Genomic DNA, 18568 nt, shown 5'->3' with positions numbered 1-18568 from the left:
AAATATTATTTCTTTCTTTTTATTTAATGTCTGCATTGTCGGAAGAGCAAATACTTTATTATTCTCTACACGCGAAAAGTTCCTGTTTAATTTGTACTACCATCTAATCTCTTTTTTTTATTTTGCTTCTTTTCCGGTTAAATAGAAGATTTTACTCCTCACTTTGAAATTCAGAGTAAAACGATCTGTATTTTTATCAAAAAGGGCAAAATATCTTAATAAATTTTTCTTTTTAGTGATGTATTTTCATAAATCTTTATTTATACAGCCTTTTTGTTGAAAATAATTATTCTTTGAGTCAAGCTTCCTCAGTTATCAAGTTTAAAAGGAACAATATATTCCTCCTGTTTTCATATTTCTGCTCTGCTCAGTGATGCACTACTTTACTATAAATACTTTATGTAGTGTCTGTTTACAAAGTTCTACCCCAGTTCCAAAAATAGTTGAGATGCTGTGTAAAATATAAATAAAAATACAATGCAATGGTTTGCAAATCTCAAATATAAAACATTTTATTCACAATAGAACATAAAACATTTGACACATTATGAAATATGTTCTTTCAGTTGGTGGAAAGTTGGGCCTGTCTGCAGACAGGTCGAGCTTTGCACCAGAAAAGACGCCAGTATTCCTGTTTCATGTTCACATATGGCTTCTTCTTTGCATGAGAGCTTTAAGCTGCATTTGTGGATGGCATGATGAACTCTGTTCACAGACGGGGATTTCTGGAAGTCCATCCAGTGATTTCCATGACAGAATGCCTGATTTTAGTGCAGTGCTGCCCGAGGACGTGAAGATCATGGGCAGTCAGTACTGATTTTTAGCCTTGTCCTCTGCGCACAGAGATTTCTCCATATTCTTATTCAAAGGTTTCACAATTTTACATTAAAGAACTTTATTTTGAACTTGTTCCACAGTTTTGTTCAGACTGCTGAAACTCTGCCTCTCTAAGAGGCTGCTCTGTTTATACAGGGTCACGTTAGACCTGACCTGTTACCAATAAAACTACCTGCTGTTTCTTCAAAGTCTTCTTCAAAATGAGTTAATATTTTTCATGAAATACTAAAATGTCTGTTTTACCAGCATCCCAACGTTTCTGGAATTTATTAGAACTGAAGCCTTTTTACATATCGCTGTTTCTATCAAGATAAAAACTTGTGCATAAAGCTAATATATAAAACAACAAAGAAATAAAGTAAAAAATAAACACATGCCACTTCTGTTTTTGGATTTTGAGCTGGACTGGAGATTGCAACGTTGAGATTGTTTGTAAAAAATCCTTTCAACACTCTCTATAGGTAGCGATGTGAAACTGCAACACACCATGGCGACTGCAGTGCGTTCACCTCTTGTCTTTCTGTCGTGTCGTAGGTTCTTCCAAAGTTGTCGTCATCCATCACACACGAGGTGGACAGCATCCTGGGGAACAAGCCGTACAGTAAAAAGGACTACCGCTCCTAACGCGTGGCACGGCCCCGCCCGGCAGGGCTGCACCCGGCCTGCAGCCGCAGTGCCCCACCTTTGCCTGATCCTCTGTTTGCTTGAGCTTTTACTGAGTGAGACCCTGGCGCATGAGTCTGGCCACACCAAGGCCACGCAGGGCACCTCATTTAGAGTTACAGGGATAAGATAAGAAAAGGGGGAAAAAATACAGTCACCTCCACTGGAAATGACAGGATTGACAAAGAAAGACACAAACATGGAAAAAGAGAGGTTAGAGATATGCGCTCATATTTAAATTAGTTATACATTCAATTCAGCTGAACGTATTTTAAAACTATAGAGAAAAATACATTTATTAAAAAAATTAAATAAGCACACGCTTGCTTGGCAGCCAGATTTTTTTTTTTTCCTTTCTATTTTTTTTTCTCTTTTTAAAACCGAATACAACTGATGAAAGATGAAATTCATGCTGTATGAATACACGAGAACTATTGTTGCACATGTACCATAGCCATGCATTCGTTGTTTGGACGTTCTGTTTACAAACACCTGTGTACTGTCCAAATCCGTCAAGATTTCTCTGAAAGTGTTGTCGACATTACCAGAGCCTCCTCACGGGCTTCAATCAGCACTTTAGTACAGTCAGTAAAGGTGTTGGAAGGCAGTTTCAAAGAGGAGAGAGGATGGGTATTACAACAGTCTTATCTCACAGCCATTGCACTATAGAATCACATCGCCTCTTCATAATTCCCTCTCTTCATCCTCTGTTTCTTCACTGGCAGTGCGTTTGTCCAGCCTACTGCTCCGATGCTCCTCCTGTGTAAGCGTGGCTCTGACGTTCTGAAGTCATCAGGGCTTCCGTCCTTACAGTGAACCACCCGCCATGATGGAGCTTAGGAGCCAGGCTGATGTGTCTGGGCAACTTGCGTGCCACTGAAGAGATGAGCAGTTTATTCCTCCCTAACAGCAGGAACTGCAGTCGTGTTATATCAAACGCAGCGGCCTGCTTCACTGTGCTTCCCGGCCGCTTTTCTCGCTTTTTTTCAGGCTGAGGATTTTGGTGTACAGGGAATATTCATATCAGTGTTGGCTCAACATCTCATGGAAACTTCTCCTCAATCAAATTCAGTTCAAGTATTTTGCCTTATTTAGAGTTGCATCAAACTGTGCTTTGGGCTTGTAGACGAGCAGCTCGACAGCTGCCTCTCTGCGCTGGTCATGTGTCCCCGGTATAAACTGGACCGCTGAGTGGTGGAAGTGGTGTTTGTTGCTCCCTGACTGGGGGGGAAGGAGTCGTGTGTCTGGTTAATCGGCGAGTGGCAGCAGCTCAGGGAACGGAGCAGGCAGTTTCAGTCGTGTGTTGGCGTGCACAAAGTCAGGAGGTTGTATTTAGTTATCTGTTTTCGTCTCATGTGTGGACACTTTAGTGTGGCTTGAGCCAAAGATCATCTTCTTTTCTTTCTTTCTTTGAGTAAACAACCCAACGTTTCACTATTACAAGATTATAGAAATCATCTTGACGCATGTGCTGTCCAGCTTGTAATCTATCTATGGTATGGACTTTACTCCATAATATATCTTTACTTGACCGAGCTGTTACACTAGTTAACAAGTATGTCCTTCATATACAGAATGCGTAGTACAACTAAGTGCTTTAGGATCAGTAAGGTTTGTTTCAGGCGGCAGACGCCCCGAGACGCGTCAGAAGTATTATTGCAAACATTTTGACAACGCCCTGTATCATTTGTTGTCCTTTGGGTGCTCTCTTACTGTGATTAAAGCACAAGTGGAAAGCATGTTACATCTTCTAAGCATGGACCCTCTTCACCCAGCCTACAGTACCTATGGGACAAACAAGGTGATGCTTTTCAAGCTTACCAACACGTGTAGATAACAAGTCTTTACTAACAGTTGATAAACTGTTGATTCTTAGAAGGAAAAAACAAGTGCAAATTAACATAACTTATATAAGTGTGAATGATATGAATGAGGTGAAGCTGCTCAGCTAGAGTGGAGGGGATAAACATCACTGTGTGGGGTTTGTGTGGATGAGGTTTTGCTTGAGTATTACTCCTAAATCACAGCAAAGTGATTCAAGATCTGCTGTGTGTGTGCGTGCGTGCGTGCGTGCGTGCGTGTGCGAGAGAGAGAGTGTGAGGGATTGGGGGACAACTGAACTAATCCCGTGCTGTTGTATTAGTTGATCCCTGAATACGGCTGATTTGCCGTGTCTCTTGTAAGTCTGAGTAAATAATAACAGGCACAAGCTGATGCTGTTTTCTCAGAATTAAAAAAAAAAAAAAAAGATAAGAACATTTTGTTCATTAGTCTGTGGAGTTTCTGTGTCTTAATATTTCCATCTGCAGGGAGCGGAGAAGAAGTCTGAGATTTAAAAGGTTGAGTCTGACATTTTGGGAAATGTGCTTTTTCTCACCCAAAATTACAAAAGGTCTGATACTGAACTGATATTAGCTCAACACACAGACTGGAAACCAGAAGACACTCATTTTCTCTTCTGTACAGAACATATTAGCCATTCATTATTAAGCTTTACAGATAAGGGTAGTCAGAGGGTTTTAGCCTCGTTCAAAGGTTCGTACTGTGTTCACCAAGGACTGTCTGATTGAGATATTGTAAGGATAACTTTTCAGACTCTCAGTTGGGAACCTGGTTTATTTAACACATAATCGGGTGTTTGAGTGTGCAGTCAAGTCCGTGCTGTGTGTGCACTTTCATCCTGTGCTCTCCCTTTCACCATCTGTGTGGGTGCATCTCTGCTCTGCTGGATAAACGGACACATGGAGGGGAGCAGAGGAAAGGGGAGACAGGTGAAGTGACGGTATCGTTACCTGAGTCGAGGACGGCTCGGCGCTCCCGTGGCAGCGAGGACCGTGCCGTTTCTCCATCCACGTAACAAATAATTTAAGGCTGCAGTGGCAAGGCGTGACACGCTTATTTTCAGGAATCATTTCTTTTCTAAATGTATTATTGATGATGAGAAAAGCAGTTTGGCTGTTTCCAGTCTCTGTGCTCTAAGGCGACGTCATATTTAGCAGCAAATATGCCGACGTGGCATATTTCCCCCCCTAAAGATGTCAGACTTTCCCTTTGAACTTTATCGCTGTGCATTTAGTTTGACCATCAGTTGTGTCCCAGCGTGCCGACCCGCTCGACACAGATGCTGTGTCGTAACGAGCTTCACGTGCACAACGTAGAAATAACTGAAACTTTTGAAGCTTGTGTGTATTTGTCTGGTGCCCTCACCCATGTAGGAGAAAATAATGCTTTAAGAGGTCCTAGTTTCATCATATTTGCTGTTCTAACATGTTAACGACTAGTTCACAAATGAAACAGACCCACAGATGAATAGAGCTTATTTTACAGAAGGTCCTAGGTTATACAGAGAATATATTTTTATGTTCTAGCCTTTAATGCAGTAGAGAGAATTAAGAGAACTGTTTTTATTTTTGTCATCATGCTGCATTTTTCCTATCGGTATTGTATTGATTTGAAGACTGACAAAAAGAAGCAATCTTTGTGTTGTGTGTGCATTATGATGCTCAAATGCAACAGTGTGTGGAATTCACCCTGAAGACGACGTATTGAGAGCCTGGTATCTCCTGTACATACTCTGACCTTTGTATATATTTCTGGTTGTGATCACCTTTGCCTTTTTTCATTTTGATTTCATTTTGCAGGCGTTGCTATCTGCACTGTGCTTGAATCTGAGATTTAGACAGGATGTACAGCTTATGATCTTCAATGAAAATGAATTAATGATAAAAATAAGAATGGTTAAAAACCACCAACTTGTGTCTGTTTTTATTTTGGCATCTTTATTCATAATGTTTGGATTTGTTAGAGCGTCCAAGCCTCTTCTATCCAGTAGAAAACAAAAGATGCATTTATGACTTATTTATGAAATATAAATATGAGGCAATTTATACAAAAAATAAAAATCCTGAAGGAGGTGCAAATGATCTGAAGTGGTTTACATTGAACTTTAAAAACTGTCATTACAGCATGTGTAGTCATCAGGAGTGTGCTTTACTGTCATATAGCATAAAGCTTGTGAGGATCAATAGAATCTGTTGTACAGTAAAGCATCATAGCACCATTTACCCAAGGGTCATACTTCATGTTGTATAGACTGAAAACAACTTCATAGAAATGACAGAACTGCATCATATTCAGTAATATCGCCAACATCTTTACAAAAGTAGAGTATTTTTCGTATACAGTACCTTCCGCTGTATTTTGAGGGCAAACATATAAAAACACAATGGGCTGAAAGTGCAGCAAACCTGACCGCGACTTCCTCGCACTGCACTCTGGAAGAAGAAATGCTTATCCTGAAGGTGAGACGGGTTATGTTTGGAAATCACAACCTGCAAGTGACAGTTTAACCCCAACAGTTCAAAGGACACTTTGGCACAAAAAAAAAAAATCATCCAGACGGGTGCAAACATGGAACTGCAGTTCTCATCAGAGCGTCCGTTTCCATGAATCTCCCAGCTGCTACAGTTCCCTGTCATGAGCTTTCACTCACTGGAGTCACTTCAGTTTAAAACTCCTGTCCCAGTTGAGATTTCATGCTGGTTGGAGCTGCTATAATGAGTTGTCGTGCCGTGATTTTCTTGAGCTGCTCCCATAGGTGAGGCGCGGAGGTCCACCTGAGGCGACGGACACAACGAGCTGAGAAATCCAGCTCAGCAAACGCACAGCATTCACATTTGATCAGAATAACAACCCCCAAACAAGTGGAAAGTGCAGCCTCTGCAGCTCTGCCCCTCACAGACAATAACTAAACACTGTCAGCACTTACACTTGGTTACTTACTCCCATTTCACCAGGTCAGCAGATCTGTCACTTCTGTTCTCACTCGAGGGCGAGCGGAGGCCTTCACCTGCCCTCCGTGTGGATATTTTCATGACGTAAGTGTTAAAACGGCAGGGTGTGTGTGAGTGTGTGTTAGTCACTGCTGTACCTTCCTGACAGGACGGTCCAATCCAGCTGTGCAGGCAGTCGCAGCGGCCGTTGCGACGGTCGCACTGCGCCCTGTTCTCGCACTCGCAGGTCTCTAAGCAGTCAGGCCCGTAACGATTCTCTCTGCAGTCTGACAGCCAACGGTGAAAAGCAAAATCCAAGCAGTTTAATAAAGCTACAAAATGGCGAGGGCGCAGTACATTTACTCAAATATCGAGCGCAAGTATTGTTTACGGGGCAGCTGTGGCTCAGGAGGTAAAGTGGGATGCCTACTGGTTGAAGGGTCAGTGGTTTGATCCCCAGTTTCCCTGGTTTGCATGTAGACATATCCTTGGGCTAGTTTTCCCAGATGCATCCAGGAAGCATGAGTGTGTGAATGTTAGCCAAAGCTCTTAAACATAGAAAACTGGATTTAAATTTTAGTAGAAAAGTACTTCAAACAGAAGTACTGCTGACTTCACATCATCTTTTTTGTATTGGCTACATTAAGGATTCAAAATTCCCTTAAAACCCTACGAGTTTAATAGGCTTGTACACCGACCCAGCGCAACGTTATGACCCGTCGCTGGTTCACTTCTCCCTGGACTATGTTAGATAGATACTGACCACCGCAGACCATGAACACCTCACAGGAGTTGCAGTTTTAAGAGATGCTCTGAGTCACTCATCAAGCCGTCACAATGTGGCTCCTGTCAAACTCACACCAATCCTTATGCCTCCATCTTTCCTGCTTCTAAAACAGCTTTCAGAACAAAATGTTCACTGGCTCCCAACACATCCCAACCACTCAGTGTTATGCCTGATCAGCGTATATTACATGCTGACAGTGGAGGGAAACACATTTTTGCTTCATATGTTTTCATTTGAGGTCAAAATATAAAAATGTCAAATCTTGTTCTCAAATAATATAAAACAAACACTTTTTAACACTAATATCCAAAAATATTCAGTGCAACACAAGGAATGCCCACTATATCTCCAAATATTTTGCAATTTTGGTGCATATGGTAATTTAATTAAATTATGAATAATGTCTCTGATTTTGTCTTTTCATATTGTAATATCGGTTTTCCTCTGTTTCTAAATGTAGCTGGGCACTATATATGACAGGAGCCATTTTTAGGCATCAAAGTATTTACTAAAAGTCTATTTTACCAACTCTTTACGTGCATTTATACAATAATACCTTTACTGGTAAGAAAGCTGTGTGTGTATGTGACGCCTGCAAGCTAGTTCAGGCTAGCCGCTGCAGTGAGTCACACTCGCTCTCTTCAAGTCTTAAACCAAATCAGTTTGGGTTAGGGTCTAAGCTGGAGAATTGGCCAATGCAAGAGTTTCACTCCTTCCACCGGCCCAGCATACACGTGTAGCTTTGGGGTGTTTTTACTACATTCTCCAATTTCTATATCATAGTTGCTTTTGTAGCCTTTCATCTTAACCGTCACCTGAACAAATTCTTCCACTTATTTCTCTGAAATACTCGTCTCTTCCATCCATATTAAAGGAACAAGCTGATTGTGTATGTGACTGCCATCATCACATGTATGCTGAAGTAAATACAGTGCATTCATCATAGCAGCATCTCTGTTGCATAACTCATCATTGCTAATGAGTAATGAAGGCACATCAGCTGAAAGTGATGTCACTGATGAAATGCAGTACGCGTTTGATGGCTGTGTATTCTCAAAAATGCGTGAGAGATTACCAATGTCACATCTGGGTCCAGTCTTCCCCGAGGAGCAGAGGCACCTTCCTGACACAGGATCACATTGAGCGTCGTCTTCACAGTCACAGATGTGGACGCAGCCCTGACCGTAGCGACCCCGTTCGCACGCTGAGTGAATGATTGAAAACATGAGAATAAAATAGGCAAAAACACGCCAGTTATTCTTTGATTTCAACTGGGAGAACAGATCAGACCGACCTCTGTGACAGCGCGCTCCGTGAAATCCTGGAAAACAGATACACTGACCCGACACCGGGTGACAGGAGGCGCCGTTCATACAGTCACACTGCATCCGACACAGCGGGCCGTGGAAACCAGGGGGGCAGGCTAACGAGTTTGGGAGGGAGGGGGATTCATGGGAGGAGAATAAAAGTCGACCTTTAAAGTTTAAATCCTGTGCATTAATTAATAAATGACTGTAAACTTAAGGGCTCAAATCTGACACCTTTAAAGTGGAGCTTTAAGGTTAGAGTACAAATGCTGGGCTGATTTGATCGAAATGTAAACCTTCGAAGCCTTTTGATGTTCAGTGTGTTCAGATAAATACAAGTTAAATTTCAGGATTTTATAAAGACTTCTTCTACTGTGACATCTGTGCATCGGCATGAATGATCCCATCAGGACCTTAAATACTACTGAGGTGCTTCATGTGTACATTCTTCTTCACTACATGTACTGCAATCTCTCACACAGCCTTGACTTCATTCAAAACTTCAGCAACCGTGAACAGAAAATATAAAAATAAAAAAAATACAACATATACAAAAAGCATTAACAGAGCAGGATGTTGTGCAACTACATGACTTACTGATATGTTTTTGGACAACAACGGAGGTCATTCTTTGTGTTTGTGTGCGTGTTCAGTTCTCACCATGTTCACATAGATGCCCATAGTAGCCTGGACCGCACTGACACGTCCCCGTCACTCTGTCACAAGTGCCATTATTTTGACAGCTACATTTCAGCTGGCAGTTGGCACCAAATCTTCCCGCGGGACATTCTGGGACAGGAAGAATAAAACAGAGGACATGACTCGCTGTGACACCTGATTATGTTTAGATTCAACATGTTACAACAGATCAAATATGTGGTAATGGACAGATGCAATAATACAATATTTTGATGTTTTTTTTAAAAGAGTAGGTGATCACCTTTGTTGCAGTGTGCACCAGTCCAGCCCAGACCACAGGTACAATTGCCGGTCACAGAGTCGCACACGCCTCCATTACTGCAGTTACAGCGTTGAGCACATTCTGCCCCAAACCAGCCTGCAGGGCAGCCTGAGGCAAACACACACTCCAATTAAACTTAAGAAAATATCCAGGCAAGTGTCATAACATGCTGTAGCTCTGAAAGCACAGTCTTCTATTCTTGCTCATTATAAAGGATTACAGGTAAACAGTAATCTGGAGCCTCCTGTTGTATTTTCATAATGTTTTCAATGGTGTGGACTGTGGGAGGGCCAGGTTAGCACCCAGTCTCTTACTGTGGATTCATGCTCCTGTAATAAGTGAAGAATGGAGTTCGTCAGTGTGTTGCTGAAATAAGCAGAGCCTTGAAAGAGACATCATGTGTATGTGTACTAAAGCCCCCCCCACGTAACCCCACACATTCAATGAGGTCTAGCAGAGTGAACGCCAGTGCTGTTCCTGTGCACTGTTTAAAAGCTGTGCCACCACAGCAGGTAATCTCAGAAGATTACGCCATTCAGTATTAGTTTTCAGCCTTGTCTTTTATTTACAGACTTCAAGTTTTCTATTCATTAAATGATGTACTGTAGATGATGAAATATACAAATAGTCTTTCAGAGTGACTCAGCCTTTCTAGGGTGCCTTTTCTATATAGACAACTTATCCACCGTCTTGTTGTACCTCTATTGTCCTAGTACTATTTACAGCTGGATATATGATATAATACTTACACAGCCCTTATTACATGAATGGAAACATAAAAGAAGAGTTTGAAATCAACAGAGGGCCTGTTTCCAGAGATCTAGCTCACAGGCCATACAACACAAATGTATCAGCAATAATGAAAGCTCACCATTTCCACAGTCCTCTCCTCTGCGTCCGGGGGCGCACACACATCGACCGGTGACCGGGTCATTCTGGGCTCCCTCTCCACACAATGCCACCCGGACACAGTTGACACCGTAGCGCCCAGCTGGACACGCTGTGACCACAAGGATGCATCACACCCTTTTCACTCCACACCGTAACACTTATTTATTTAATTAACGTCATCATCAAAGTTTGACTCGGACTCACTGATGTTGCAGCGCGGTCCTATAAATCCTGCTGGACATTCACAGGCTCCAGTGGAAGTAATGCATTTCCCTCCATTCTCGCACTGACACTCTCTCTCACAGTTTGGACCATACCGACCCTCTCCGCAGACTAAAAATGAATAATAAAAGGGGTAAAAATGTTTTATTATGCTCCCTTGGTTTAGTGTTTATGTATGAATATGCTGTTTATGCATACTTTGAGCACATTTGGGGCCGTGGTAACCTGGAGCGCAGTAACATGATCCAGACACCGGGTGGCAGAGCTGATTTGTCTCAGAGCACTGACAGACCTGGTTACAGTTCTGCCCAAAGGTTCCAGGCAGACAAGCTGATAAAAAGGAAAGGTTCATTATAATAATTAATAAACAGTATGCTTAAAGACATTTTTACTTTCTGAGGCACCAGAAATGTCTCTTTAATTTTGCAGTGTTTATAATTCTTAGGAAGGACTGTGGCATTGAATGTAATTTGTCAGAAAAAGTTAGTCCTGGGGAGCTCACTCTGTTCGCAGCCGTTGCCAGTGAATCCGGGAGGACAGCCGCACTCTCCAGAGATGTGGTGGCAGGACGTGCCCTGTGCACAGCTGCAGCGCTGCATGCAGCCCTTTCCAAATGTACCCGGCAAACATGCTGAAGGATGTGGAAGGAAAAGAGAATGCGACATTTAGTTCTGCATGTCCCAGTTTTAACTCTTCATGGGAATTAAAACAGTTAAAAAAAAGAGAAAAGGAGCTGCATAGGAGTGTTCACTCTTATAGGCCACACGTGCAATTAGGAGTAACATACAGTAGGTGGACATGGCCACGATAAATGGACTGGAATAAAACCTGTGTGCCTTATATTTAATAAGAAATGAATTAAAGGGATAAACATGCACAACTACAGCTCAGAAAAAAATGAAAACTTGCATAAAAAATGCGAAAATAGGTCAAGGAGCTCAATCGAAATCGTTTCGTTTTCCCTTATTCTGCCCTTGAATGCAAAAAAATTAAAATATAGAGTTAATCATTGAAACAGTGCAAGTTTCGCCCACTAGAGGTTGCAAGAGCACGAGATTTTCCTTGACTGTGGGCTCTTACCTTTATCACAGAGCTTCGCTCTCCACCCTGGTGGACACTGGCACTCTCCGGTGACATGGTGGCATGAAGCTCCGTGGAGACACTGGCATCGCTCCCGGCAGCCGACGCCAAACAGTCCAGCATCACACGCTGAGCAGAAAAATGTGCAAATGAGAGGCTATAATTAACAAAACCCCTCAGAACTGCAATCAGAGTGGTAGAGTTTCCACAGTGCAGCACTTCCCCATGACGTCAAAATTTCTGTAGGTGAGTTCGTTTTTCACTCGCGGTCTCACCTTTCTCACAGCGCTCTCCAATCCAGCCAGCGCTGCAGCTGCACCGTCCAGTCCGTCTGTCACACTGGCCGCCGTTCTCACATTCACACCGCTGCTGGCAGTCCGCCCCAAATCGGCCGGTCACGCATTCTGTGTAAACACAGAGCAGCGTGCACAGCAAGAAACACAAGTGAGACAGACGAAGAGAAAGAACAGAGACATCTTGATTTCAACAGCGCACAAAAGGGGAAGTTGCTCTGTCACATTTCTGCTGAGGAGTTCAAAAATGGCTTCGTTTTTTCCCCCAACAGTTTATAATTGGACTGAGTATGAAGTTGGCAATCACAGGTAGTGGCCACAGAGTTTGGAGGGGGAAGACATTCCAGCGACAGGATTAGAGGTTTCCTGAGCACAAAGAGGGGGCTGGGCCTGGCACAGCCTGATGGGGAAAGGTTGTAACAGGCACAGAGGGAGGATAGTGTGTGATGTGGAGCTCAGAGGGAGAAGGAGCTGGAATGTCATCGCCAGGTCGACAGAGACTTTTGCAGAGGAGCACGGTCTGTGGTGCAGAAATGCGCTCGCTGCCAGCAAATAACCAGACTGCAGGCAAAAACAAATGAGCTAAGGCAGTAAATTGAACTCAGTCTCATGCATTTCCTGAGCAAAGTAAAACAACCACAGGCCACTGTTTTAAATGTTTACTTCAAGGTTCAGGTGATTTTATTCTTCTGCGTTTCTGTCGTGACTAACCAACATCACTGCAGCTTCACAAAAATCAGACGTCTCTGTGGCTTCAGGGGGTGGTTTGGAACTAGATGAGGCTGAATTACCACATAAGAATCTATACAGCTATGTCAAATGATCACATTACCGCTATAGAGAAGTACAGTCTCATAAGGATGCTAGTTCACGGGCTGATCTTCTGCTTTAGCTGGAATTAAAAACAGAGGTGTGAATATATATACATCCAGATCTGTATGAGATCCTGATGTTGGTAAATCAGTCAATCTTTTCGGGGGTTGGTGTGTTTTGTATATCTCTGAATGTCATTCTTATCAGCACAAATAACGAGTATCCAAAAAGAAAATTGCTCCAATCTGGAAATATGGTAACAATGAGAAACACAAGCAAGAAGATGGCCACGCAGACTAAAACAAAGGACAGTCACACCTGTGAGCGGTTTTCCTGCACGGTGACGGATTATTTATAACATTTCAAACATGCTCATTTTTCAATTTTAGCTTCAAATGAAATTGTTCAGATAAACAGGCTTAACCTCACTGGGTTTACAACTAGTTCATGATTTATTACATCTAGATTGGACTTGTAATTCATCATTATCGGGCTCCAAAAAGCTCCCCAAAAAGGCTTCAGGCTGATCTAAAGTGCTGGAGCGAGAGCGCTGACAGCGACTAGAAAGACAGCATATTTCTCCCATATTGGCTTCTCTTCATTAGCTCCCTGTTAAATCCAGAATCTAATTTTAAGAATAATCAGACCTTACAGTACTGTAATACTTCAGCAGAACGATTCCCTCTCAGACTGCTGGTTTACTTGTGGTTTCTAGGATATTTAAAAGTAGAATGGGAAGCAGAGCCTTCAGCTTCCAGCTCTGAGTTTGGCCTAAAACTTTATTTTTGATAAAGCATGTGGTTAGAGCTGGATCAGGTGACCCTGAATCCCCTAACGCTTCAATAGGCCTAGGCTGCTGGACATCGTGCGGTAAGTATTTCCTCTTCACAAACCTTTTTCACTCTCTGTGTTTATACATCACCCTGCATTTAATAGTTATTATTCATCTCTGGCTCTTCCACAGTCTTTATCCTGTCTCTCGCCACTCATCCCTGGCCGGTTGCAGCAGGTGGCTGCCCCTCCCAGAGCCTGCTTCTGTTGCAGATTTATTCCTATTTAATTGAAGTTTTTCCTTCCCACTGTTGCCAGGTGCTCACTGATAGGGTATCATCTGATTGTCTGGGTTTTTTATGTATTCTCTGTATTATTGTTGGGTCTTTACCTTAATAATATAAAGCACCTTGAGGCGACTGTTGCTGTAATTTTGGTGCTATATAAATAAAATGAACTGAACTGATTTATGTCAGCATTTTTTAGATTTCAGCATAGTGTTCTTCTTTTTCTATTAGCGACAGCCAAAAGTACAAAAATAAGACTCAAGTTACAATAAATCAGTTTTTTTTCCTGATCCATGTGAGAGTGCTTTAGTGGTAACACATGGAGACTCTTACTCACACCATCCTTCAGTCTTACCCAGTTCACAGGCTGTGCCTGTCCAGCCGCTGGCGCATGCACATTTTCCACTGGTCTTATTACAAGTGGCTCCATTCTGGCACAAGCATCGCTGCTGACAGTCTGCTCCATAAAACCCAGCAGGGCACTCTGAGAAAAACAACCCAAAAACAAACATCTTGTGACCTGTTCTTTACCTGTTGTACAGGTGATCACTTCTCTCTGATGTATAAACTCACCTTTTGTGCAGTTGGGTCCGGTCCAGCCCGGCGTGCATGCACACTGCCCACTGGCCGGGTGGCAGATGCCATCGTTACGGCAGCTACAGTTTCGGTTACATCCTTCCCCATAGAAACCAGCTGGGCACGCTGCCACGTGAGAGACAAACAATATCATTACCTCCTGTTGAACCCTGCTGATCAAAAGTGGAAATTCCAGTATCTGGTAAATAATACCGGCTTCTGCATGGGTAACATCAGGTTGGTACTTTCTCATGTGTGACCGGGATGGGCTTTCCCAAATAACTCTGAAACCAAGCGTGCTTTTGTTCTACTGTGATTCAGCGTCTGAAAGGTGTCCTCACTTCATATGAAGCGCCAACAGATACAACGATACAAACAAGCTGAGTCTTTGATTTCACCTTTTTCTTTCCTACAACACTGGACCGCATCTGTTAAGTTAAACGAGTCTCTGTGGTGCACCTGTTACTCACTCAGGTTGCAGAACGGGCCGATCCAACCAGCGGGGCAGGAACAAACGCCGCTGACATGATCACACGTCGCACCGTTTTGACACAAACACTTCTCCTGGCAGTCCAAACCGTAGAAACCCCCAGGACATGCTAGAACGCACACACAGATGTAAAGACTCTCTGTTACTGCCATACATACATGCTAAGTAAGAGAATTTGGCTTCATGATCAAGCAGCTCCTCTTACGCTTTTCACAGAAGGTCCCCGTCCATCCCCTCTGGCAGGTACAAGCTCCGCTCACATGGTCGCACAATGCGTTGTTCTCACACTGACACCGATGGCGGCACCCGAGACCAAACAGACCTGCTGGGCACTCTGAAGGAATATCACATACAGCACAGTTACAAAATATGATGTAACAGACCACACTGACATATTACACAAATTATACAAGGAGCATTTAACAATGTTACTTTGTGCTACCTCCAGAAAGCACCAAAGCATGATCGCTGCACATGTGAGAATAAGTTAACTTGGAGAAATGTGGGCACCAATCTGAGGATGTACTGTAAGCATTATTTAAATAGTGAGTATAGTGAGAAAGTTAAAGTATAGTCACTTTAAAAAAAAACCTATAATAACATACTCTGATGGCAGTGCGTTCCAGTGAAACCAGCTTCGCAGTTGCACTGGCCTGTCACAGCGTCACAGCTTCCGTCTCCGTTTCTGCAGTCGCAGATTTGTGAACAGTCGGCCCCCCAGTGTCCCGCATCACAAGCTGCAACACAATCATATAAATGAGCTCAGTTTTTTGTATTTGGTTTTTCCACATATACGTCTCCTTCTGTTTAGCTCAGCAGCGATTGCTTCCGTGCTTCAGTATGATACCTTTCCTGCATTTGTGCCCAGTCCAACCAGGAGCACAGGTGCACCGCCCACTCGCAGGGTCACAGCGAGCGTTGTTCTCGCAGATGCACTTCATCTGGCATTTTTGACCAAAACGTCCACTCGGGCACACTGCATGAAAGAAAGAAAAAAAGACTGATCTACCACAGCCATCTGCTCCAAACTACATGAGAAAAGCACCAAGTTCCCATGACATTTCTTCACTGCCATTCAGCCGTGAGTGAACACTGAAGAGCCAGCGGTTAGTGGAAGTGGAGTTATATTTCTTCTTCCAGTGAAAACATGGCTTCAAGCATATGAATTTGTAGAAAATTACCCTTCTGACTTCTACCATGTTCCTTCACTTCACATCCAAACTGCATCATTTTAATATTCCACAGTGCTGTCGTCCTTCTCATCCGGCTCACTGTTTAGTGCCTGTTGCTATGGAAACTTTCCCTAAAATGCTGCTACTCACAATTTTGGCAGAGTCTTCCCATGAATCCTGCAGGACAGTTACACGATCCGTTGTGTTTATCACATATGCCGCCATTCTCACACCCCGGGCAGATCTCTCCACAGCCTAGACCCCAGAAACCCTCCGGACACACTGCAAAGATCATCATGAACATTTTCATGATTTTTATCATGTAAAATTTAAGTCAATTGTTTAGGTTTTTTTTATTTATATAAAAAAATGTAAGCACTCACAGTTTTCACAGTGGCGTCCTGATGTGCCTGCTGGACACTGACACTGTCCCGTCACTTTGTCACATGGTGCGCCGGTGCAGTTACAAGAGTGAACACAGCCGGGCCCAAATCTTCCCTCTGGACAGGCTGACAGTGGACACGCAGGAAGGATTCGTGTCAATGCAGGACCATGAAAACAAACACAAATAAGCCTAAAGCATGCAAAAATCAAGCCGTCCACCTTGATCGCAGTTCTCCCCATGAACACCTGGAGGGCATTTTCGTTGGCACTCTCCGGTCACGTGGTGACACGACACTCCTGAGGGACAGGCACACTTCCTCTCACAGCCGGCTCCATAAGTGCCTGGCTTGCATTCTAAAGACAATGTGAAAAGTTGGTGAGGAATCTGGGAATTATCACTACATTACAGGGTTGCCTGTTCAGTCAGAGTGTTAAACATCTTTTATAGTGACAACAGTTGGATGCAGAGTGAGGCCTGATCAGCAAATCACTTTATATATGGACAATGTGGTTTAATGTAAAATGAATTTGAACTATTTGTGTTATATTATCAGATATTTCAGAACTTTGCAAGTGTGGACAATTTTAGCCTGAGAGGACATTTGCATTACAGTGTCACTGAAACAAATACTGGATTGCAGTAACAAAGACTTACAACTATATACATTTTTTCTATTTCCTTTGTGTCAGCTCGATACAAATAACACCAAATGTGAAAATCAGTCGAAACTTTATATCATCCACAAAATTTTTATGTATCATCTTCAAACTTCACAACAATATACTAGGCCACGGGGGACACGAGTACCTAGGTTGGTATTTGATCTCGACCTTCATTGTTAGCGCCCAAGATCAAAGTGGACCTTGAATTTTTTTTTTTAGGAAAACCACACCGAGTAATGTGTCATATTAAAGAGCATGGAGCAAGCTGTAAAACACACTTTTTATTTTTTCAGTACGACATCCTGTGACACAATGTATGGTGTCACAGTGACACCATACATTTTTTCAAAAATCACACACTGCATGAATATATCTGAAAATCTCAAGTTTTTACAGCTTTTAAAAGCAAAAGATTTCTGACAATTCTGCTCCAATTGTATGGGTAAAGATGATACAATACACTATTTTAGTATGTATTGCTTTAAGGTCAAAGGTCATAGGTCAAAACTTAAGGTCACAGAAATTAGGAAAAAGCTCTAGGTTCCCCTGAATTATCTTCAAACTTTCAAGCAAAATATAAGTCATTGGGGGACATAAGCACTCTCCTTGTTTACTAAAAAACAGCATTATAAGACTTCAAAAAGATTAACATATTGCACTAAATCCCCATATTAACAGAATAAAACATCAAAGTTTCGGTATAGCTCTTGCCCTTCCAGTGGAAGTTGCAGTTTCTGAGTTTTGTATTTGTATAATTGTAATAAACAACAAGAATACAGATAAAGACACAAACACAACTTGTGCTTTGTGACTGTGCTCACCTTCCTTGCAGGTGTTACCATGGTAACCAGCTTTACAGACACAGGTGCCGTAGCGGCGGTGACACTCGACAGTGTTCTGCTGGTCACACTGACACTCTTCAGAACAGCCGGGTCCAAAAGTCCACTTGGGACACGCTGAAGGCGAAGATGAAGGAATCATGGATACTTAAGTCACAGTGAAAGTAGCAGCAGGCCTGACCTTTTGTAATTTGTAGCTCGGCATGAGAAGCTGTTGACGCGTAAGCGGTGGGACTCACTGAGATGACAGAAGCGTCCGTAGAGTCCGGCGTCACACAGGCACGCTCCGTAGGTGCGGTGGCACCGTCCATTATTGGCACAATTACACTTCTTGTTGCACTGCTTCCCATAGAAGCCTTTAGGACAACCTGAACCAAAAAAAATACTTCTCTGTAAATGCAAGATATCTAGTGTGCCTTTAAAATAATTAGATTTTATCTTAGCAGGAAAACCTGCATTAAGTGAAGACACAAAGAGAAGCGTCTCACCGTCCTGGCACAAGTCTCCACTCACACCAGGAGGACAGCGGCAGTTTCCGTTGACGGGGTCACAGCTGGCACCATTTTTACACTTGCAGGAGAAGGAGCAGTTTTTGCCAAAATGTCCCTCAGCGCACGCTGTGGGGATGAAAGATAAAAAAGGATCCATTACAGCTTAAACAGTCAAGGTTGACAGGTTTCCATGGGTGTTTTTGTTGTGATGACCCACTCTACCCTGCCTTCCTTTCGGCCTGTGTGTGGCACGTCTCATCTGGAGACAT

The 18568-nt window shown here is 42.8% G+C and overlaps 2 protein-coding genes across 8 annotated transcripts in view; one reads left to right on the top strand and one right to left on the bottom strand.

Moving 5' to 3' along the window:
- The window catches only part of kcnab2a (potassium voltage-gated channel subfamily A regulatory beta subunit 2a), a 99780-nt gene extending 94528 nt beyond the window's left edge, over positions 1 to 5252 (top strand). For all 5 annotated transcript variants that reach the window (XM_012918494.5, XM_014412909.4, XM_014412910.3 and 2 more), the window contains one exon: positions 1372 to 5252. In XM_012918494.5, coding sequence (XP_012773948.1) covers positions 1372 to 1461 — 90 coding nt within the window. In that variant the 3' untranslated portion in view covers positions 1462 to 5252. The remainder of the gene's footprint in view (positions 1 to 1371) is intronic.
- megf6b (multiple EGF-like-domains 6b) overlaps positions 5250 to 18568 on the bottom strand; it is a 65826-nt gene continuing 52507 nt past the window's right edge. For 2 of the 3 annotated variants that reach the window (XM_004548572.6, XM_004548574.6), the window contains 23 exons: positions 18297 to 18425; positions 18048 to 18176; positions 17791 to 17925; positions 16526 to 16660; positions 16306 to 16431; positions 16073 to 16204; positions 15598 to 15726; positions 15356 to 15487; positions 14956 to 15084; positions 14731 to 14859; positions 14258 to 14386; positions 14040 to 14168; positions 11796 to 11924; positions 11521 to 11649; positions 10943 to 11071; positions 10639 to 10770; positions 10423 to 10551; positions 10199 to 10327; positions 9307 to 9435; positions 9027 to 9155; positions 8354 to 8482; positions 8135 to 8263; positions 5250 to 6559 (listed from right to left, as the gene is read on the bottom strand). In XM_004548572.6, coding sequence (XP_004548629.1) covers positions 6279 to 6559; positions 8135 to 8263; positions 8354 to 8482; positions 9027 to 9155; positions 9307 to 9435; positions 10199 to 10327; positions 10423 to 10551; positions 10639 to 10770; positions 10943 to 11071; positions 11521 to 11649; positions 11796 to 11924; positions 14040 to 14168; positions 14258 to 14386; positions 14731 to 14859; positions 14956 to 15084; positions 15356 to 15487; positions 15598 to 15726; positions 16073 to 16204; positions 16306 to 16431; positions 16526 to 16660; positions 17791 to 17925; positions 18048 to 18176; positions 18297 to 18425 — 3137 coding nt within the window. In that variant the 3' untranslated portion in view covers positions 5250 to 6278. The remainder of the gene's footprint in view (positions 6560 to 8134; positions 8264 to 8353; positions 8483 to 9026; positions 9156 to 9306; positions 9436 to 10198; positions 10328 to 10422; positions 10552 to 10638; positions 10771 to 10942; positions 11072 to 11520; positions 11650 to 11795; positions 11925 to 14039; positions 14169 to 14257; positions 14387 to 14730; positions 14860 to 14955; positions 15085 to 15355; positions 15488 to 15597; positions 15727 to 16072; positions 16205 to 16305; positions 16432 to 16525; positions 16661 to 17790; positions 17926 to 18047; positions 18177 to 18296; positions 18426 to 18568) is intronic. The other variant, XM_004548573.4, reaches the window with a different exon arrangement.

The sequence above is a fragment of the Maylandia zebra genome, linkage group LG5, assembly GCF_041146795.1.
Source record: "Maylandia zebra isolate NMK-2024a linkage group LG5, Mzebra_GT3a, whole genome shotgun sequence".
Taxonomy (NCBI): domain Eukaryota; kingdom Metazoa; phylum Chordata; class Actinopteri; order Cichliformes; family Cichlidae; genus Maylandia; species Maylandia zebra.
This window is presented reverse-complemented; position numbering and strand designations above follow the sequence as displayed.